This window comes from Corylus avellana, chromosome ca2 (assembly GCF_901000735.1).
Source record: "Corylus avellana chromosome ca2, CavTom2PMs-1.0".
Lineage (NCBI taxonomy): Eukaryota > Viridiplantae > Streptophyta > Magnoliopsida > Fagales > Betulaceae > Corylus > Corylus avellana.
In genome coordinates this window covers 14,350,756-14,373,564 of record NC_081542.1, presented here as the reverse complement: position 1 = coordinate 14,373,564, position 22,809 = coordinate 14,350,756, and the positions used below count along the sequence as shown (strand labels likewise).

Below are 22,809 nucleotides of genomic sequence, written 5' to 3'. Positions count from 1 at the left end.
AACTTATGACTAGTTTTCAGTTGAAATAACAGATCTGCATAAGATAGACGCAATCCAATGCATAGGTAGCGCAAATTCCTCCTCGACTTAAAAGCCAGGATGAAGTTCATGTCCACAACTCGAAGGTCTGGACTAAAATTCACATCCACGACCTAAAAGATCTGGACCAAAGTTCAATTCACATCCAAGCAGGCAGATCGAGGGGCCAAGCCTTATTACAAAACAGAAGCAAGAAAACCGAAATAAAACGTAGGCGAACCAAAGAGGTAGAGCCTTATTACAAGCAAATAACAAAAATGAAATGCATACAGGGAAAAAACATGAACAAAGACAATACAAGAAAAATAAAACAAACGGGAACAGGCACACACAGCGTGGATGCTGATTGTGCACTCGCCGAAAACTGACACCGGAAGGGAACGATCGAAGCTCAACGCGGTGGGGATGCGAAAAAAGGCCCAAAACAGTGGACAGAGGGTGGCGAAACCGATCACCAACTGGCCGGAAAACCATCGCAACATGGGACGTTGAAGCTTATCGCTAGAGGGGCACGAGGAAAAACCCAGCAACGTACGGTGGGCGGAGGAGATCGGCGGCAAACACAAAATAAAACTGGGGAGAGTTTGAAAGAAACCCTCAAAATCAACACCCACACCGAGTGTCACACATGTAAGGCTACAAGAACATCACACAAAAAACACAGCAAAAAAACAGAAAGGAAAGGAGCAGAAAACAACTAGAGAGCCCCGCCAAGGACAAAAGCGAAACAAAGAGGAAGGGGCGGCAGAGAAAGGGTAGGGAGGAAGTAACCCGGGCCAGGGACATCAAGTAAATTACTGGCACCTGGTGCAAGGGCAGGCGAGGGGGAGGAGGGAGGCAGCAAACGGCCATCCCTCCTCCCCTCACCATGGGAGAGGGCTTACCTGAGGCTGCGGCGCTAGATTGTTGTATTAATTAACTAGGTGAATCAGTATAAAATTTATTTAACGTTTAACCAAAAAATAAAACAATATATTTTTTTATATTGCTCAATCTCCTTCCCTTGCCCCAATATTGTCAAAGGCGTCTATTCCTCGTTTGTTTATCTCTTTCTAAATTAAATTTACTACTTATCATGGTATTATATGTATTGGATGAAAGTTTATAGTTTATAGTTTATTTAATTTGAAAACATAAAAAATTGAGGATCAAGATTGTTTTACGTCAAGATTTTGTTTTGTTACATCTAATAGTATTTATGGTGTCACGTTATTTAAAATTTTAAATAGTATAACAACATATATATATACTATTAAGCATATAAAATTTAATATGAATCTATATTTTCATTTGAAATTGAGTTAATCATATTATTATTATTTAAAAAAAAAGTAAAAAAATAACACCAATCACATATCATTAATATTATCCTGAATTGGAATCTTATAGAAATGTAGCAGCAAAACAATTGTGGGTCGAACTCTAGGGACAGAGCTTTTAATGGGCACAATTGCATAATACGAGTCGCAACACGGCAGTAGTGTGCACTATCGGTTTAAAACAAGCTGACCCATCAGTATCAACGGCCGCAATTCACCTTTCCTCAACTGGATGGGAATCCACGGGGCCCACCTTCACAATTCGTACGCGATTTCTGAGTGCGTGTATAGACTTTATAACTACTAATTAATTACGTCACACGTACTTATATATATTATTATATATACACACAAAAGGAACAGTGGGTTTTTCGTTTTTCATTTTCAGGCTTGATTGTTAGGGTTTTTGGCTCAATTATTTTCCGCTTGTCTCCTCGGTACTCCAATCGAATACGCAGGCAAGTTTTTCAATCGATTTCGACCTCTTATTTCGAGCATTGTTTCCGATCAATATTGTGTTTGCGTTAGAGCTCGATTTCTCAGTTATATTATTGAATTTCGTTTCCGCAATCGCTGTCTTGCGGAATCATCTGGAATCGTTTTATAGGGGTTTCAGTTCGCTGTCATTATGGCACGCATTGTGATTTCTTCTAATTTCAAAGCGCTTTGGTAAATTAATAGATAATTTTTATTTATTTATTCATTCTCTGCAACTGAGTAAATTAATAGATAAATTTTGGGGTTAGGGTTTCGCAATAGCGCTGGTTTGAAGTTCTTGATGATGTCTTCTCGCAGCTCTTGATTGTTTTCGATATAATTTTAGCCCAAAAATTCAGAGTTATGAATGTGGTTATGTATAAAAAAAATTGTTTGTTTCTCTGTATCGTCTTATTGAGCAAATTTTGTACAAGATGTTTGTGTCAATTATGCTTATAAAAAAAAAAAGATGTTTGTGTCGATTATGCATATACATAATATAACTTGGTTGAGATTGTGATTATTTTGATTTTGTTGTGGATTTACAGATTATTCTAGTTTGACTTTGTTTTTTAATCGGCCTTTACTACAATGGACCGCAAGATTATTGAGCTGGACCAAGGTTGGGATTACATGGAGAAGGGCATTACGAAGCTAAAGAGGATTCTGGAAGGGTTGCCGGAGCCTCCTTTTAGCTCCGAGGAATACATGATGCTCTACACGTATCCTTTTTTTTTTATTTAATTAGTACATATAATTATTCTTTATATAAACACCTGTCATTTGAGGCATTCATGTTTGTGCATTGTGATTGTATTTCCTTAATTCCAAGTATAGAACAATCTACAACATGTGTACCCAGAAGCCCCCTCACGATTACTCCCAACAGCTCTATGACAAGTACCGTGAGGCGTTTGAGGAATATATTACTTCGACGGTGAGAAATATTGGCTTGCTTTTTTCTTTTTCTTTTTTCATGTTTTAATAAGTATCATAAGGTGTAGAGTTGTAGGCTATTGTGTGGATTTATTTCAACTCCCAATGGGAATATTTATGTCATGTAATTTGATCTTTGACTGTGATTGTTATGTTTTGTAGAAGTCTCTCCTTTCATGTAGGAAAGGACTTATCTTAGAGGTCCTAGAGTTTTGTGGAACTTTTGCACACAATTGATGCTTAAAAGAAGAGTTTTATGGTCTGAGGTGGTACTTTTGGTTCTGAAAGTGTTTTTGTACCATGGCTTTTGGTTGGTTGCATATAACTTTTTTTCTTGCATAGATGCATTATTTTTGTATGAAATTGATTAATTTTTTTTCCAGCCTCTTTGTCTTTCAATACCAAACTTTTTTTTTTTTTGGATGAATGAGTAAATCTTTCATGTATCACACTGAAGTACAATGCTCTATAACTATTTTTAAGCTAGAAACTCCTGGAAACAACCAAGTTTCCACACTAAAACCATACACTAAGGATTAGCCAAACTATACACCACTAGGACAGCAATCTAAACAAGACAGAATCCACAATATGTACACCCACAACCTATCTGCATCACCAAGAAACAGAGACAAAAAGCCAAATCAGCTACCACCAATCTGTTCCCAACCAACAGAGGCTAGTAAAGCAAAAACCAAGCTGCATCAACTCCCCTGCAGCACTATCAATAGCCACCTTAAATTATCATCAACTACATCCAAGACAGCAGCCCCTGCCCACACTAAGCCAGGAGCCTCATCATTCACACTCTGAAGCAAGTACAAAAATCACTGCACATAGACACACTATCCTCAATCCTCTGCATAATCATACCTGAGTCTGCATCAGCACAAAATGCTCAGCCACACCAGCAAATCCAGTTACACCAGCAGATCCTATTCAGTCTCAGCTTTAAAAATGCTCTCCTGCAAGTCCCAATTCTTACATAATTCTTCATTTTCCTTGCTTCTCTGGAATCTTACCTTAAACATAACCTGAGTTTGAACTTCCAATCTTATTTTCTGGCTAAGCTTCTCCTCAATAAGTAAGTGATTCCTGTGCGTTATATTATTTGTCTCCCTTCATATGTTGTAAACAGATGCACTTAAAACCAGCTTACATAAAACAGTTTCAACCCTTTTCCCTTCCAATCCTTTAATCCTCTTTCCACAATAGCATCCCATCCATAAGGAGGATTATCTATCAAACAGTTTTCCAGATTCCCCAACCCTACTTTTCTGCAAAAACTACATAAAAAAAAAAGAAAAAGGTTTTTCCCTTCCATAAATCCTCTACAAAATACACAAAGAATGTTTCCAACAAAACCCCATTTGAGCAACCTTTCACCCGTGGTTAGGTTATCACAAGCAACCAACCATAAAAAATAAAAGCCTGCATAGGAATTGCCTCTGGAAACCAAACTAATCTCCACCAAGAGACTGGTTGCTGTTTGATCCGAATGATATCCCAAGAATCAGCACAGTTGTAAGTCTCTTTCTTAGAGACGCTCCAAGTAGGGTGATCCATATCTCCAATACACACCAAGGACAGTTTGCTTTGAATCTTAACAAGGTTTTCAGACCTTGTCGCCTGCCAATACCAATTTTTATCATGGATGACAGTAGACAGCCTAGTGTTTAGATGACTCCCTGCACCATAGATGATCCTAGGACCATAAGTTTCAAGTAATATCCCATCAGGATGCCAATGATCCATCCATAGAAAAATGTTCTCTCCACTCCCTACCTTATACAAAATAAACCTTCTAGCAATGTCTCTTAATGTATGAAGCTTTCTCCAACACCATGAGCACCTTTGTGGGATTTTACTTGCCAAAAGCATTTGCCTTTTAGCAAATATTCGTTTACCCATGCCACCCATAAGGATCCAGCCCTTGCAAATAAGGTCCATATATGTCTCAACATAGAAGCCTTGTTCCAACCCTCCAACCTCTTAATACCCAAACCCCCCTCCCTCTTAGGAACACAAATCAGATTCCAGCTTACCTTAGCTCTAGCTTTGACAATACCATACTTGCTTCTGGAGTCTCTTACTTTTTGGTTGTTTTAACCCATTGTCCTCCCTGTTTAACTTTATGTTTCAGGTGTTACCCTCTTTACAAGAGAAGCATGATGAATATATGCTGAGGGAGCTGGTGAGAAGATGGTTAAACCACAAGGTTATGGTGAGGTGGCTGTCACGCTTCTTTCACTATCTTGATCGGTATTTCATTGCAAGGAGGTCACTTCCTGCACTTAATGAAGTTGGACTAGCCTGCTTCCGCGATCTGGTTTGTTATAAGTCACTCACTATTTATGACATTTACTTTGGTCTAATTCCCCTGCATGTCTTCTGCTTCAAAGTTACCTTGGGTGGTATGAGAATGCATTTTTTTTCTTCTTTCAAATCTAGGTTTACCAGGAGGTAAAAGCTAATGCCAGAGATGCTGTAATTACTCTTGTAAGTTTGTTGCTTATTGATCGTGAATTTTTTGTAAGATTCTATATCTTGTAATCCAAAAGGTTTAGCTACTCAATGTGTGTGGACCAACAGATTGATAAAGAACGTGAAGGAGAGCAAATTGACAGAGCACTGTTGAAGAATGTTATAGACATATTTGTTGAAATTGGAATGGGACAGATGGAGCTTTATGAACAAGATTTTGAAGCACAGATGCTTGAAGACTCTGGTGCGTACTATCGTCGTAAAGCATCAACCTGGATTTCAAACGATTCTTGTCCAGAATACATGTTGAAGGCAAGTCTATGCGCACAAAGATTCTTGATGGTGTAGTTTATGTTGATAAACTTTGTGATTCTAACATCTATTATCTCATTAAATTGTATAGGCTGAGGAGTGCTTGAAAAGGGAGAGGGACAGAGTTTCTCATTACCTGCATATAAGCAGCGAGCAGAAGTTGGTGGAGGTTAGTTAGTTAATGTTTATTTGTGTATAACAAAATACATATTAAATCCATGTGTAGTTGGCTTCTTCTTTTTCTCACATATGAAGTGGTGATACTTTTCAGCAATCCTCCCTTTCCGAAGAAAAAAATAAAATAAAGCTATTGAGTGGTGTTGCTTTAAATAGCCATGCATCATTCCCAGAAAAATAATAAGGACCTTCTGAAGTTGGTATTATTCCATTAAAACACTTCCAATTTCCAAAATTAAAAAAGAAGAAAAAGGAAGTTGAATTAAGGAGCATTATAAATTCTTGGTAACTATTTTTTATATGTATTTGATACAAATATGCCCTCTGATGAGATGATAATATAGAAATAAATCAGAGTGGAGTGGTGAACAAGTTCCTCACATATGCATTATATATGTGGCACATATGACACCACCCCTTCTATATGGAAGTCTCTTTTTTGGCTGTTAAAGTAACCTGGAAAGAAAATCCTGCAGCAGAAAACATTTTCATTTCATCCATTTGTAGTTGTGGATGCATACTAGTACTATTTGGAAAAGATTTTCTGTGGTTTCTGTCTACTCAACTTAGCCGCATGCTTGGTTTGTAGAAAGTTCAAGATGAGTTGTTGGTGGTTAATGGGACACAACTGCTTGAGAAGGAGCAGTCTGGGTGTCGTGCTTTGCTGAGAGATGATAAGGTACTTTGCTCTAAGTCTTGTGCTTTTGCAATTTTTTTTTTTTTTTTAACTATTTCATTAATGCTTTATCTATCATCCTGCCCTTGCTATTAAAGGTGGAGGATCTTTCTAGAATGTATAGACTTTACCATAAAATACTGAAGGGCTTGGATCCTGTTTCTACTATATTCAAGCAGGTCAGTTGTTTCCTGCTTACATTTATTTTGATGAACAAAAAGAACGTCTCAGATGTTCAGAGACATCTTGTACTGATTCTTTGAGGGTTTCCCTGTTGTAGCATGTTATTGCTGAAGGTACAGCCCTGGTCCAACAGGCTGATGATGCTGCTAGTAGTCAGGTTAAGTATTTTGATTTATTCTCCTTTAATGTAGTAAAATGTATATCTTTGCACACATGTTTTTTTGTATTCCTTTGTTGTTTAGTCGGTGTGCTTAAATTGCCTTGTGCACATGTTAGGGGATATTCTGTGCAGCTTATATTTGTGTTAAACAAAAGATAATTCTATTATTTGAAGGCCCAAACTTCTATGTTGTTTTTGTCTATTTGTATATTATCAATGTTACGTCTTTTTTGGCATTTAGTTTGTTCGTGTTTCATCTGTTGGCCTTAACATGAGGTACATACCTTTTATATATAAAGCCGTAACCAATGTTCTTGACTGGGTTTTATCATCAATGCATTTTGAAGGGTAGTTTAATTGGCTGCATTTTCTCTCTCTCTCTCTCTCTCTCTCTCTCTCTCTATATATATATATATATATATATATTAAAGTTAAAAGACCATTAGTGGCTCTTTTCCTTTTGTCTTGTAGATCTAGTTAACTTTTATGATTTTCAACCTCATTAGGGTGGTTGCTTCTCTTGTATACTTTTCGTGTACTTGAGCTTTTCTTTTTTGTCAATAAATTATTATTCATAAAAAAAAAAAAAAATCATTAGTGGCATGCAAAGAGCGATAATCAATTGCCATTTAGGTGTTGAGTTTTACTCGAGATGGGTGTTGTTACATATGAAGGCTTCATTAAGTTCCATAAGATCTTCGCACTTGAAAGCTTATGCTTATTCTTGTAGTATTTCAGAGTAGCTAGTTATGTGTTGGGTATAATTGTTCTTTTGTTATGTGCAATTTGTTACGCCCCAAAAAGTACTACATAGAAAGAAGAACAAGATGGATTCTTAAAAGTGTTAAACAAGATCATTAATGTCCTGCAACATCTTTACTTGTTTTTGTTTTTGTTTTTGTTGAAGATACATGATCATTACTGCTGTGCGAAGAGGGATTATTAAGCAAGAGGTTAACATACAGCTGTTGAGTTTTACTGCCACACAAGTGCTATTAGATATATATATTTTTTTAAAAAAAATTATATCGGATCCTGGCATAAGAAAGCTTTTGTTTGTTCGTGTAGTCTATTAGAGTACTTTATTAGGTATTGGGGTAATGATTGATTTGTGTTATGCAATTCATATAGTTAAATTAAGTACTACGTGGAAAACAGAAAAAGATGGGATAGATTATAGCAATAGGGAATGAAATAATTCCATGTGATATTTTCCTATTATGATATTCATTTTTTAGATTTTGCGATCTTTCTTATTCTTTTCGTCTATGTAGGAATTATGATGCTACCTCGGTTCCTCTATGAATTGGTTGACTATAATGTATACTAGCCCCTTTGTAGGTTATCAGCTTTTCGTCTTTGTTTCTTAATTGTTGATTTTGGTGCTAAGTCTTGATTTCCTTGTTTCTGCAGACTCCAAATGGGGCTGGGGTGCAGGAACAGGTAAATCTTTTAACCTATACTTGTAGAATTTTTAGGAATTGTAAGAAAGGTTAAAGATGGATTTAGTTGTGCGGTCTGCAGGTCCTTGTCAGAAAAATAATTGAGCTGCACGACAAGGATATGGCATATGTGGTTGATTGCTTTTTGAACCACAGTTTGTTCCACAAGGTTTGTGTTGAAAAATACTAGTTGTTTGGACCTGCCTTATCACTTTATGTGTGTCTAAAAAATATTAATAATTTTGAGTGTCCATTAGGCCCTGAAAGAGGCTTTTGAGGTATTTTGCAACAAGACTGTTTCTGGCAGTTCAAGTGCAGAGCTACTGGCTTCATTTTGTGATAATATCCTCAAGAAGGGTGGGAGTGAGAAGTTGAGTGATGAAGCCATAGAAGAAACACTCGAGAAGGTAGTATTATTAGTTTTGTGCTGTACATATTACTGGCGGTGGCACTGGTCATAATCTATGTTATTCTGGTCTACAGGTAGTGAAGTTGCTCGCATACATTAGTGACAAAGACCTTTTTGCAGAATTCTACCGGTAATCACTAATTTTTTTAGTAGGTTTTGACTTTGTTTTATATTTCATTTGTTACTGTTGGAACCTTTGAGCTTAATCAAGGGTGGTTGCCTCGGGATTTGTGGCATAAATGGATAGTTTTGCTAGAAACAGTCAGTATTTTTTTTTGGTTGTCGCTGATTCTGCATTGCTGAGACTGCAGGAAAAAGCTTGCTCGCCGGCTACTTTTTGATCGAAGTGCTAATGAAGAACATGAAAAGAGTATACTTACCAAGCTGAAACAGCAGTGTGGTGCGCAATTTACATCAAAGATGGAGGGGATGGTGAGTTGGCTGTGATTATTTGGCCCAAGTGTTGCATCTGTCGACATTATTGTTCTGTCAATTTAGATAATGCTTGGCATCTTTTGTTCTTTTTCTTTCTTCTCCAGGTGACAGATTTGACACTGGCACGGGAAAACCAGAACAACTTTGAGGATTATCTTCGTAATAACACAAATGTAAATCCTGGGATTGATTTGACAGTCACGGTTCTTACTACTGGATTTTGGCCAAGTTATAAATCATTTGATCTCAGCCTCCCTCCGGAAATGGTAACATTTACTTGTTTAGATGATGGGCATGTTAAAATTTCCACCGCTAATGTTAGTTTGCTGTGAAGTAGTCAGGTTTACTAATATATGTTATATTTGTAATGTTTTTGCTTCAGGTCAAGTGCGTGGAAGTTTTCAAAGGATTCTATGAAACAAAAACAAAACACAGAAAACTAACGTGGATTTACTCATTGGGCACTTGCAACATTAATGGCAAGTTTGAGTCAAAAACCATTGAATTGATTGTGTCAACCTATCAGGTAATCTTATTTTGCAAAATTTTCTATGTTGTTTAGTGGGTTGGAACTAGATTATTAGATTCACGTGTTGACTCTGAATTTGGGATCGTAATCTTCTGTTTATATTTTACAGGCTGCTGCCTTGCTGCTATTTAATAACGCTGATAGATTGAGTTATTCAGAGATTATGACTCAATTGAACTTGACCCATGATGACTTGGTTAGATTGCTCCATTCTCTGTCATGTGCCAAGTATAAGATCCTGAGTAAGGAGCCAAACACAAAGACTATCTTGCCAACAGACAACTTTGAGTTCAACTCCAAGTTCACAGATAGAATGAGGAGGATTAAGGTATTTAGCATTCTCACTTTTCAATTGCTTTTACCACTTCCTTCGGTTCTTCTATATTAAAGGTGATAACTTTTGAAAATTTTCAACTGTAGATACCGCTCCCTCCAGTGGACGAGAGGAGGAGGGTAATTGAAGATGTTGACAAGGATAGGCGATACGCTATAGATGCTGCAATTGTGCGCATTATGAAGAGTCGGAAAGTATTGGGTCACCAACAATTGGTTATGGAGTGTGTTGAGCAGTTGGGCCGCATGTTTAAGGTCTCTCTCTATTCTTTCATCTTCTGTTTATGTGTTGATGCTACATATGATAGTGCTAAAACACGGTCATGGAAGCACTTAAACAATGATGACACTGTTTTCTTAAGATATTATTTTGTCGGCATTCATCAATTGTATCATGAAATCTGGCATGCATCTTACTGCAAATATTATGTTTTTCTTACTTCATTTTGGCTTTTGAGTTGCATATAATATTAATATATGGTGAGCATTGTTTTAGGGGCCATTGGTTCCAAAACAAAGTATTGAGTTCTGTAGAAATGTCAGATGATTCCATTTCTTTTATGTTATTTTCCTGGTTTTCATTCTCTATACTAATCCAACTTAATAATGGATGCAAATGTGCAGCCCGATATTAAAGCAATAAAGAAGAGGATGGAAGACTTAATCACCCGGGACTATCTGGAGAGAGACAAGGATAACCCGAACGTGTTTAGGTACTTGGCATGATTTTGCTACTAGTGCCTGTTGAACGTTGCAAAGCTGGAGCTGTTGATGGTTTGTTTAATCACGGTGGGTGTTGGTGTAGGGGGCCTTGGCATGGACCTGTGATGTTCTTGGAAAGGAGTAGGGGGGGGACATTATTATACTCATTATAAATTTCTGTAAATGCTTTTCGTTACAGCTTGCTGTGCCCCTTTCTCTAGTATATTAGGAAGGTAAAATTCAGGAGTAGCGAATTTTTGTGTACCACCTTAAGGGCAAATATATTGTGATTTACCTATATAATTACCCTTTCGGAGAAGAAAATTAATAGGAATGCCCATTTTTAACATCATTGGTGATGCCTGATAATCAAGTGAGTGTTTCAGTCACAAAATCCATGCACTTTCTAGTTTTTACCAACTTGACCCATTAAAAATGTTTTATGTTATTTGTCTTGTTTTACTGGGTTAATATGACAATATGCTTGCTTGTCAATCTATAATTTGGATCATAAAATTGTTCAAAATCCTTATTGGAATTATAGTAAGTTCGGTTCTTTCTCAGTATTTACAGCCGTTAATCATGACAATTATCGAGGCAAATTCATCACATGAGATGAAAAAAAAAAATTGAAGAATGAGAAGATGTAAGATTTTATTAATAAGGATTGGACAAATGTTGCTACTATTATACACGTGTAAAGAGTATGCAAGTCTGGAGATGGGTCAAAATCTCGTCATCAATGAGTTAATCACCATTTACAAATCAACCAAAAATAAAAGAGACAAAGTAGGCTGAAGTGAATAAAGAAAGTCAAATTTTCCCCTGCTGCAGTCAATAATCCACTAGCCAACCGTACTTCCATGGCCACTGCGTTTTAATTACTTAACCTGCATCCACATGCAATTATGTTAGTATTAATAAGACTTTTAACTCTAAATTACATAAACACATAATCCCCAATATAAGCATAATTCGGAAAATAATATCTAATAACTCTTTTTTAACTATAAGTTGCGTACTACATAGAACAAATTCGTTATTCCTGTTTATTTTTGCTTTTCTTTTCCTTCTTCTCGGCATATAACTATAATTTTATATTACTTATGTTATTAATTTGATGGAGAATTAGACAGCCGTCTTGAATTACAAGTAGCCCAAAGCTTGGTATTAAAATAAAACATTTAAAACTTGGGTTTTAAAATTGAATTGATGCAGAGCACAAGAAGCAATAGCTATAATTTTCTGAATATTTATGTATCAGAGTTACAAGTAAATACCAACATAAAAAAAAAAGTGGTAGAGGGGCATTTTGAACACGCTCTTGGGGTCTCCTATTCAAACCATCAACCTATAACTCTTTATAACTTGCTAACACGTGTTAGCATGTGGTTAGAGCCACGCTAGTTATTAAAAAAAATTAAGACCCTCTAACCACATGTTGACACGTGTTTTAAAAAAAATATTGGTCTAGCATTTTTCTATATATTAATACTAAAAAAAGAAAACTAAAAATGCAATTTAAACCCGTAATAAGTAACTCTCTTGACACTAATCAATTGGGAGGAAATAAGTATTTCATAGACATATGAATTGAAGTTTCATGTCTTCATCAAGTTTAATTAGGGGGTGAAAAGAGTAACTTCACCTGTTACTGTTAGATCCAAATGTACTAGCTGATGGCATGGTATTACACTGCCTCCAGCCCTTTTGAAAAAAGAAACTTGAGCGGTTCTGATATGAATGCGAATCAATGATTTGCATATTTACAAATATAGACACTGCCAATTAAGAAAATAAAATGAGTTAGAAATGAATGAAGAATAGCAGTAAAAGCAAATCTTTCACAACAGAGCACCACAAACCTCTAAAGGAAAACACTTGATGAATGCAGTTCTGAAAGCTGCATGGTTGTTATTACTGTAATTACTTTCTTGTATATAATTTTGGCTGACTTATTCCTGCTTGTATCTATCAACAACAAAGAGAACATTGTTCCCACCTACAATAATATAAACTATAGAAGACCACCTGCAAATATGCATAAAACACAAAGTCAGAACAAAAACAGAGAATTAGAAACAACAGGTTGATGGAAAAGAAAAGATTGATGTAAAAGAAGTTGCCTACATGAGACTGCCATTTCTTTTATGCTCTATACTCTGAAGTGTCAGTGCTGGTAAACCAATATCACAAAATTCGAGCACATTGGGGCAGCTCCCCATGCTTCAAGTTGTCTCCAACCAAAGTAAACATCAAATTGAGAGGACAGAAAAACTACAACTTCCTTAGATGAAAAATGAGGCCAATTGAAGTTTCGGTATCAAAATTCAAACACCCCAACTATTATATCTTCAACCACAATCCTGAAGGATCATATATCCACTTACATTAAAAAATTGCAGAATCACTTTGGCAGAACCTTAACTGATTCACACTTCCTCAATTTGCCCCTTGTCCAATTCAGAAAGCAGATACGGCCCTTAAATGGTTCATTTCAAGATGCCATTACTCATCTTGCATCACAAAAATGTATATAGTGCACTAACTTTGCAAGTTGGTGATGACTAGTCTCTCGAGAACTATCATGCAGTGTGGCAGAGAGATCCAGGTCAGCCTCTTTTTCTTTGTTCCTTAAAGGCTTAATACACAGGATACACCAACCAAAATTAATTTCTTCTCATGGTTGAATTGTCTCCATAACCACTTTTGATTCTTTAACGGCTAATGGCCTCCATTGCAAGCCGTACCAAACGTAGACATCCCTCAACATCTTGGAAGTTAAAATCAAGAGCCCTTTTAATGGAAGAGATACTCTCCCCACATTTGGTCTCACCTAAGCTTACATTAGCAGCTGCAAAAGCAATTCGTGATTTCCTTGAGGCTTCCATTGCAAAATTTACATCCTGTGCCTGCATATCATCAAGTTTGATTATGCTCATATACAAATAGAGTATAATATGGAAAAGAAGCTCAGTAAGACATTATAGCTGTTGTATCATAGGTAAGATTACATTATAAACTTGATGTGGTTTGGATGGAAGTTGTGCTGCCCATACATAAAAACCATTCCAAGACACATATAGCGAGATATTAAGCAGGATGCTTTTCATCAAGGGTATTGAGGAAAGATGCATCATTTGCATATAATATTCTTCTCCTACTAACAATGTACATTTGAAGCCTAGTTGGTTTATAATATTATTATTCTTAATATTCTGCAACAATTTAAGTTTATAAACAGGATTAATATATGCTTACAAAGCTGAGCAACCGCACAAAGTTGGGACGGCTTTGGGCAGCAATGACATGGTTTCCAGCAACTTGGGGAGAGCTAACACCCTTTGATAAGGTAACCTTGTCCACTGTGGTGGGGTTGTTTAAGTTGTCAAGATCAGAGGCAGATGAAGAAGGAGACTCACCTGAATAATGCAACAAAAGAATGACATCACATAACAACAAGAATGGTAGTAAACACCCCTTTTAGTGTTAATTCAGTGGCATATAATAAACTCTGAAAGGCAATTTCTAAAGGAAAAGAACGAAAAAAAAAAAAAAAAAATCATTTAATATGACAAAAAAAGGGCACCCTCGTGGGCCTCGTCACAAGCTCTTCTTTTAAACATGGATTTTAGGCAAGCATACTAATGCATGTACCACTCCACCAATTAGAGAGGCCAAACAAAATTGTTTGTAAAAAACAGTCAGAACAGAATAACCAACATGTGTGCCTCTATATAATTTGATTTTTCACTGAAACTTTTTGGGGGAAACTACATTTAGCCTCCTCTAATAACCACCCTATTTGAAATGTCCCCTCAATGCTTCAATTTTGCAATTACCCCCTTCTTTGCAATGTCCTATTTCCGCGACCCAAAATGAAAAATGGTAATTTTTTTGCTTTTATTTTTTTCAGAATTTTTTTATTTTTTGCTTATATATATATATATATATATATATATATATATATATATATATTTTCTGATTTTTTGCCATAGGTTCATCATACAACTATATCAAATTATTAGATGTGTGCATTCACTTGTGTGTGACATTTACTTAGAACTGTGGGAAACTGGGGATTTTAAGCTAAGAAGAGCTTATTGTAGCTTTAATGCATAACAAGTAACTATGAAATAATTTCCCAGGAAAAAAAATTTGTTCCCACAGAAAAACAACAATTTTACTAGATTATAATTACCAGGAGGAACCATTTGTAGAGCAGTTTGCAACTCGTGGCGATCTCTACTTGCACTAGTATGTGAGAAATAAACTACCCTCATATAAGCCACCTCCATGCATTTGTAGGCCAGAGCAGCAGCAGCCATGTGTTTGGATTTCTCATATTCATGGGCACAAAACCTATTCCATACAGCAGATGATCAAAATGACAGGCACGATAGCTCCAAATGCTTATTCAAATTTACAAAGATCAACAAATCCAGAACAATTTCAATATTAAGATAACCAAGTTCCAGATAGCTGCAGTATTATCCAGACAATTAAAAATTTATATGCTATATCTCTAACAATTGGGAGAAAATAGAATGAGAAAGAGTTACAATCACTACAGATTTACATTAGTCAACTTAACCAAATGAAAAGATGGTTAAGAAAGCTTCACTAAGAATGAAGAAGACCACAAAGATGAATCCCAAAGGTTCAAGCGAATGAGTCTCAAGCCTCTCTCCCCCTCCCCCTATCTCTTGTCCTCTCATTCCAGAACCCAACACTGGCTCCTATAATCTCCAAAATTAACCTTTAACTAAAAAATGAACTCTTTGATCTCAGACCCAAAAGCCCTCCGCATACAAGTCACAACAAATGAGAGATGGTATCCATAGGTTACAAGCCAAGATATTGCCTACAACTTCACATCATACCCCTGTATTGGGTAAGGTCTGAAGTCTGTATGGACCCACAAACAGCAGAGTGGGTGCACACATGCAACGGGTGTGGTTTAAAATATCATGACTCATAAGCCTCAATCCATTTTAGGAATTAAAAAAGTTAAGAATTAATAAAGAGATGGCCATGATACAGAACCACTAAGGACTGCAGTTTTGACAAATTTTAAGTGATGTTACAATGTATGACATTATGTGGCACATTCAGCCTCTTTAACCCAAGTCAAACCAGTTCTTTTAATTTACTATTTAGTAATGAGCAAAACATTTACATATTCATGGTGCCAGGAATTCTACGTCCTGCTGTGAACATTGCTTATTACTTAAACAATGACTAAAAAAAAGAGAGAAAAAAAAAAAAAAACAAAACAAAACAAAACAAAGGGAATCAAGAACAGAACAGGTAAACCCCAAAATTCCATGCTTTATATTTTGACTTACTCGCATAGTTTTGCAGTGCTACTATACACTTGCTTCGATTGAATCATCTCACTATGTTTGGAACTCTCAGAGTGCCCAGACTCCAACAGATAGGCTCCATAAAGAAACTTGAGGGCCGCCTCAAAGTAAAGTTCCGTACTCTCAAGATTTGACCCAGAGTTCTGCAAAAAATAAAAGTGGCAAAGAATTAGGGCAGAACAAACAGCACCATCAGTAAATCAAGCAGAGACTGTGAAAACCTTAAGACGATCAGCCAGGTGTTTTAGATCTTTAGCTTCTTTCAGAGCATTGTTAGCAGCCTGGCTGGAGGAATCTCTTCTAGCAGGACTAGGGGCATCAAGTTCCCTGGCCTTCGGCCCATTCGGTGTGGGATGTCTTGAACTACTGTGCCGAGTTCCATTCTGCTGATCAGCCTTTCTTATTTGTTTTCGCGGCTTAAATGCATCATCACCTTCAGAGGCATCAACTGCTGAACTATCTACTCCATTTCCATTTTGGGACCCAGTAACAGGTCTGGGACAACGGTTCAGTGTTTCAATTTGAGGTCCTCCAGACGGTGGTAGCGGTAGTGACTTCCCTCTCGCAGAAATTAGCCCAACTTGATCAGTTTTGTCAGAAGGGAACCTCTTTGAAGATCTTTCACCATCACAGTCTTGCAGCAGATTTTGCTTTGTTGTAGACGATGCATCTGGTCGGCAGGTAGAATCTACTTTGATGTGTGAACCATCATGCTCTCCAAGCTTTAACTGGCTCTCTCTTTTGCTACTCTCAGTTGACAGTTTTCCTGCAAGATCTTTCTTACTGACATATTTGTTCTCAGCTTCATCTGACTTGATTCCAGACTTCTCCTGCAACTGGTTTTTACCATCCCTCGGTTTTACTTCATGGGAAGGAGAGTGGTCTTGAAGGTCACAGAGAGAATCAGAAATCTTAACCTTCCCCATATCAAAGTCAGTTTTAAAACTCCGGTTTTTGTCCTTCATCCGTGAAGAGGACCCCTTCCCAGACTTCCTTGGACGAGACTCATTAGTACGAGGATGGCTGTCAGTCTGTCTTTCATCATCATGGCATTGACTTGAAGACTGTGGTTTACTAGGATATGGAGTATCCTGGCCTAAATTATATACCCCACCATTTGTAAGATGGCCATTTGCAATATTAGAAGAAGGCACAATCTGAGCTCTAGCTTTACCATCTGATACATGAGTAAAGTCCCTGTCTTGAAAGTCAAACTCAGAGGACCCAAGGGACCTGTGATAAGCCACATTGAATGTTTGGTCCTTCCTTGCTGTCCCAGATCGATCACTCCCATCATCATCTTCAGCATCTGAGCATCTTCTTGGACTACCTACGGCAAAGAGACCAGTATCCGGAAGGTCATCTTTCCCCTTGAGGTCCCTACTTGCTGATGTAAGCTTTTCTGGATTAGAAGTTCTCATAGGTGATGAAGAAACTGATTCAACTGGTGAGCCTTTCACTTCCTGGAAGCTGGCCTTTGTTTTATGGGAACCAGAAACCTTAGAAGAGCTTGAAGTGGCTGCCATGGAAGGCTGTAGAGATCCCAAATCCCTTCTCAAAGAATCCATACCATCCAAGCTTCGCTGAGACAGATTGCTCTCTACATCTTTCCCAAGTTGATGGTTCTTTGCATGACTACCTTTTTTGTCTGTTCTGCCACTGTCTCTACTTGCCTTAGATTCTTTCCCCTCAGACTTGGATACCCTTAACTTCTTTTCCTTCCTGTAGTCATCGGGGTTGAACTCCTCCTTCACTTTCCTCTTGTTAGAGTTTTCTCTAGTATCAGAGGTTCCCAATTCCAAGGAAACTGGAACTCGGTGTTTTTCCTTCTTAACGGAAGCATGTAGGCCGCCCGTTAAATCATCCCTTGAGTCCTTAAACGAAGAGCGTTCATTGCATCTAGGCTGATCCTTCTCAAATAATGCAGTAGAAAAACCACTATTTGCGCTAGCAGCAATCTTCCCAGTGGGTCCGCCGTGGTCCGACACCCCATCTTCATCAGTAAAATGCATAACTTCAGTCTTGATTTTCTTGGAAGTTCTAGAACGATCTTGATCACTATTATCCTTTCTGCTTTTCATCTTTAAATTCTTTGTATCACCTGTATGCATGGTTTATCAAGAAGTTAATTACATAAAATAGAAAATAATGGAGTTTCACAAACACATAAATTTTTCGGCTTCATATACAATACCTCCATCAGAATAGTTGTCACGTACTTTTTGCTTCTCTTTATGTTTTTTCACAGGTAGGTCACTTGACTTGCTTTGCTGCTGAAAATCAGGTTCTCCCATCAGAGGAGATTGGCTCACATCATTTAGGGTCCTACCTTTCACTGAAGCCGGCAAGTTTTTCTTCATTGAATTTGACAATTGAGGGGGACCATCTTTATATGTTGCATCTGATGGTTCTTTTAATCCATCTTTCTTTTTTCCACCACAAGACATAGCATTTAAACCAATATTTTGGTGGTTTTGGTCAGGGTGCCGAACATTAGCCAAGGTTACTCCAGTTATAACCCCACCAAGATTACCATGCATGTTAGTTTGACTTTCAGGAGCAGGAACTTGGTACATTGCAATTAGAGCTTTTGTTGTTTCCTCCTCGGTGAAACTACACCGATTCATTCCTCGCCTACACACATTTATGGATAGGTCAAGAGAGAGAGAGAGAGAGAGGGGAGGGAGGAATACTTAAATGCTACTGGAAATAAAACTTACAGCCAGTCACCCACAAAAAAAAAACAAAAAAAAACTTACAGCCAGTCAAGCATGCTACATAGCCACTTCTCGGGTAGGTCTTTAGGGCTTGTACCAAAAGGAAGAAGCCGCCATTTATGACATCTGTCACACTGGACCCAAGTATCGAGGTCTATCACTGAAGGAGGCCCTGTTGCTGGAACTGCATCAGAAATGAGCCCATTCCCATAGCATGGACCTCCATTTGAAACCACTTTAGGATGAGCCTCTGATGTCAACAGCTTATCAAATTTCTTAATGCTTGATTTTTCACATGAAGCATTGTTAATGGAAGCTATGTTTTTCTCAACCACCTCAAACTCCTTATCTTCAGAAGGCACTTCCAATTCCATTTGGTTCTCTTCTTCTTCCAATTTCCCAAAGAAATCTTCATATTTTTCTCCAGCTCTTCCAAGATCCTTTTGTAATTTCAAGTCTTCCACTTCACTTTTAGAGGTATAATTGTCTACATGAGTGCTCTTTTTTGTTTTGGGAACTGATGAAGAACCAACCCTCAAGCTTACTTTTGGTACCTCTGCAACTTGGGTGCCATTACTTTGACTCCCCTTCGATTTTTTCTTACTCCCAGAAAGAGAATGTTCCTTCTCAGGAGGCAATCTCATATTGTCTTTTTCATGGACATTAGCTTTCTGATTAGCCTTCTCCTTTAAAGGATCTGTAAGTTCAGTGTTTAGAGCTTTCCTTCCCTTATAAACATTTGAATCAGACTTTACTGAGTCATAACTTTTCTCTCTGTTGGGATGGGCAGCTTTTTTCGGATATACTGAAATGTCATCGAGAGAACTTGCTTTCTTCTCTTCAAAAAACTTTCCAGCTGAACCAGCCTTCGACTTCTCAAACCAGTCATCCTCTTGAGAGAATGTTGGCCCCAATTGTTCCTCTTTAGGTAGCTCAGAGAACTCTTCGTCCTCTAGCAAACCCATATTGGCTTCCCTTGATGCATAAGAGGCCCGGTCTTTACCTTTTTCCATGTCACCATCAGCAGAATTTGAATTAGAAAGAAGCGGTAGCTTCATAGTCTTAGAAATAAGCTCCTCACAAGCCAATATATCAATGTCTGGTTCCTTCCTCGATATAAACCCATTGCCCTTCCAAGCACCGTTACTATTGCAACTCTTCAATTCTGCTGAAAGATCATTTCGCTTTAGAGACTTTGTTTTCTTCTCTCCTAACACTTTCTCATCAGCCTTTCTAGAATCAGACCCATTTGGTAGTATGTTCAAACTTTCCAAGCCACCCCTGCTCATAGGCATGGATCTATAATCTTTCATCAGCTTTTCCTTTTCACCCAAGTCAATAAGATCATGGGAAAGAGGTGATATGAGTAGATCCCCGTACACCGGAAAGGATGTCATAATCTGCTCAAACACAAATACAAACAAACAGATTCTAATTTATCTTGTGCACATATGGATAAGAAAATATGGGATAAGAAAATTACAAGAAGATGCTTCACCTGAAGAATACTGGAGGGAGATTCAAATGGGATACCTTGGGGTTCCCGGGACATCCCTTCACTTTCGGAAGGGCTGTCATTCAATGATGACGATGGTGAAACATCAAGACCAAGACCACTATAAATTGCATTTTTTCGTGTTGATAAGTTATCAGAACCCACTTTGATTCGAACCTTCAGTGTTTTATGGTCTGATAAATTAGTAAGTTTCTTGTTATTAGATTCATATCTAGTACTAACTTCCTCAGCACGAGTAAACAATGTTCCAACATCTTGTTTGACAGACTCCTTTGTGGATGGTTCCTTCAATATAGGCAATGATGTGGAACTTGTAGAAGTTGCTCCAAGTCTCACTGATTGAGGTGCACTTGAAGAAACTGAAGAGTTGTGATGGCCACCCTGTGCGGTAACATAAAATGCTCAACTAGAAATTCTTAGATGAAAAATTATTTGATCATAAATTTCTCATTTAAATATAATTAATATATTATAAAGAAATGATGTATCATATGCTTAAAAATAAACCTCCATTAAAGAATTGTTTGGAGATCTAGTTGTGTTGTAGTTCTGCACTTTTGGAGGACTCCTTGGATGAGATGAAATAGGAGATCGTTGATAGGTAGGTAAAAACGAGCCATACCCTCCAAATTTTGCCCCTGTCACAATCAAATCATTCTCAAACCATCGATTTAAGAGGACCTCCAAATAATGTGGCTCTCAAGCTTTTGGGGGAAAAAAAGTTGTTCTCCTTTTTCTTGACTTACCCAAATTCTCTGCAGAAACCCCACCTTCAAAATCTTTTTGAAAGTGTCCCAAAACATTTTGAAGTTTCTCATCCTTAAGAAGATAAGAAAGATACGTGTCATATAGAGCACCAAAAAATAAAATAAAGATGCATGAACTAGAACAAAAGGACATTTAAACTGGGCATAACACATTTATAAGAGGTTAGATAGATTGTAAAGCTAGCACTTAAGAAATTGCACTTCACCATCCTACAATACATTAGCCAATTCTCTCGACCTCAACTCCATATTCAGAGAGTTCCAATCATGAATTTGAAGTTTCCATAGTTTAAATCTCAGGATGCCTAAATATTGATTCTACATTTCCCTCTAAACTCCTTGGTGAAAGTGATGAAACACAGATTTAATGACTAACAACATTGTTAAAGTACTCAAAAGGAACATTACATTCCCGACTACTGAAAAATTTTGTCGGATATCCGTAAGTATCAACTCATGAGCTAAATGTCGTCCTACCATGACTAATTACTTTTCCGGAAGAAGATCAAGTCTCTACATTAACTGAACTACTTAAAACAGCATTGCCATCAAATCAAAACAGGGATACTTCTCTTACTAATTGATCAAGATGAATTCACAAAAGCCATATTTGCAATTCAATAAACAAAGCCATGTTTAAGTTCTCATAACAAGGTCTTGCACTGTAATTTTCTTTTCTTTCCCCTTTTTTTTAGTTATGGATTCAAGCTTGGATCTAACTCAAATAAAGTCAAAACATAACAACTATTTCTAGCACCTCTAGAACAAAATTCACATTAAAAAACAAAACATATATATGATACTTGTTTGAAGCACAAGAACATGTTTAAAAAAAAAGGCCCTTACAATGTAAGACAGAGCAACATCTGGGTCGATGCTGGCGTCGTCATCGTCGTTGTCGTTCCGGTAAGAACAAGCTTCGCCTTCTTCAAGCTCAGTCTCGTCCATGTCTCTCCCACCACCGCCAAATCCTAACCCTAGCCCCTTCCTTGCATCCCCAACAGAAATCATCCAGAAAAGAAAAAAGAAAAAAACTTTCTAATCAAACCCTCAAACCCATAGCTCCCTCTTCACATCCCCGCCTCCAAATCCAAAACTCCCTCCGACCCATTTCACAGAAACAAAAACCCACCAAGAATTCTCTCTGAAACAATCAAAACCAGCCCCGATCGCGAATCACACCCCTCCAGGATTCAACAAAGTTGAATGATTCAACTCTTAAATATCAAACTATTCAACTTAAACCCAATGAAAATCGCTTCGATTTTGTTTTCGTTCTCTGAAAGCTTACAGCTTCGGAATCGTTTTGGTGCGATTTCTTCAGCTGGAATCGAATTAGCACATTCTTCTCTCTCTGGTTTTGGTTTTTGGTGTATACAGCAGCCGCGTTTAATTTTATTTTATTATTTTCTTTTCTTTTATTTTTCCTTCAAGGAAAATATTTTTCGCTTATTTTAACAAAGACCACATAGTAATGGACAGAAAGGACAAGAAAACAAAATTCATTTGCTGGAACATATTATGTGTGATTACTATTTTGGCCCCTATGTTTTACGTTTTTTCCTACAGTGGCCCTGCAGGAGAGCGTGAGAATTTCCCCATATCAGCCGCCTTCTACTGCGCGTGACATGCACACATCATTCCATTTATTTTCAAAATTTATATATTTGGCTTCACTCCAATGAAAATTTGTAAAAAAAAAAAAAAAAAAACTTAGCATTAATTAGTAATCAATGCTGGTATAAAAGCAAAGATTATATCTTAGATTTTGAGGAAAGGTAAGAATGGATTTCCTGGCGAGTTGGTTGGAGTTCCATTAGATGGGGAATG

The 22,809-nt window shown here is 37.3% G+C and overlaps 2 protein-coding genes across 2 annotated transcripts; one reads left to right on the top strand and one right to left on the bottom strand.

The window, feature by feature from the left end:
* The first annotated feature begins 1,729 nt into the window (after positions 1–1,729).
* LOC132170601 (cullin-1) lies at positions 1,730–10,965 on the top strand. Its single transcript, XM_059581630.1, has 20 exons — positions 1,730–1,816; positions 2,384–2,557; positions 2,673–2,772; positions 4,915–5,100; positions 5,223–5,270; positions 5,364–5,567; positions 5,659–5,736; positions 6,334–6,423; positions 6,519–6,599; positions 6,701–6,760; positions 8,177–8,206; positions 8,288–8,374; positions 8,463–8,612; positions 8,689–8,744; positions 8,926–9,046; positions 9,154–9,315; positions 9,432–9,575; positions 9,688–9,906; positions 9,999–10,166; positions 10,536–10,965. Exons 2-20 carry the CDS (start codon positions 2,427–2,429, stop codon positions 10,635–10,637), a joined length of 2,217 nt encoding a protein of 738 aa, XP_059437613.1. The 5' UTR covers positions 1,730–1,816; positions 2,384–2,426; the 3' UTR covers positions 10,638–10,965.
* Positions 10,966–11,242: 277 nt separating this feature from the next.
* Positions 11,243–22,356, bottom strand: LOC132168836 (cysteine-tryptophan domain-containing zinc finger protein 7-like). The gene is made up of 14 exons (XM_059579892.1): positions 21,826–22,356; positions 20,959–21,031; positions 20,720–20,850; positions 20,195–20,593; positions 18,739–20,096; positions 18,174–18,613; positions 16,201–18,080; positions 15,962–16,122; positions 14,815–14,975; positions 13,875–14,035; positions 12,744–13,525; positions 12,479–12,644; positions 12,262–12,394; positions 11,243–11,503 (listed from the first exon to the last, which is right to left on the bottom strand). Exons 1-11 carry the CDS (start codon positions 21,988–21,990, stop codon positions 13,331–13,333), a joined length of 5,124 nt encoding a protein of 1,707 aa, XP_059435875.1. The 5' UTR covers positions 21,991–22,356; the 3' UTR covers positions 11,243–11,503; positions 12,262–12,394; positions 12,479–12,644; positions 12,744–13,330.
* Between the last annotated feature and the right edge of the window lie 453 nt (positions 22,357–22,809).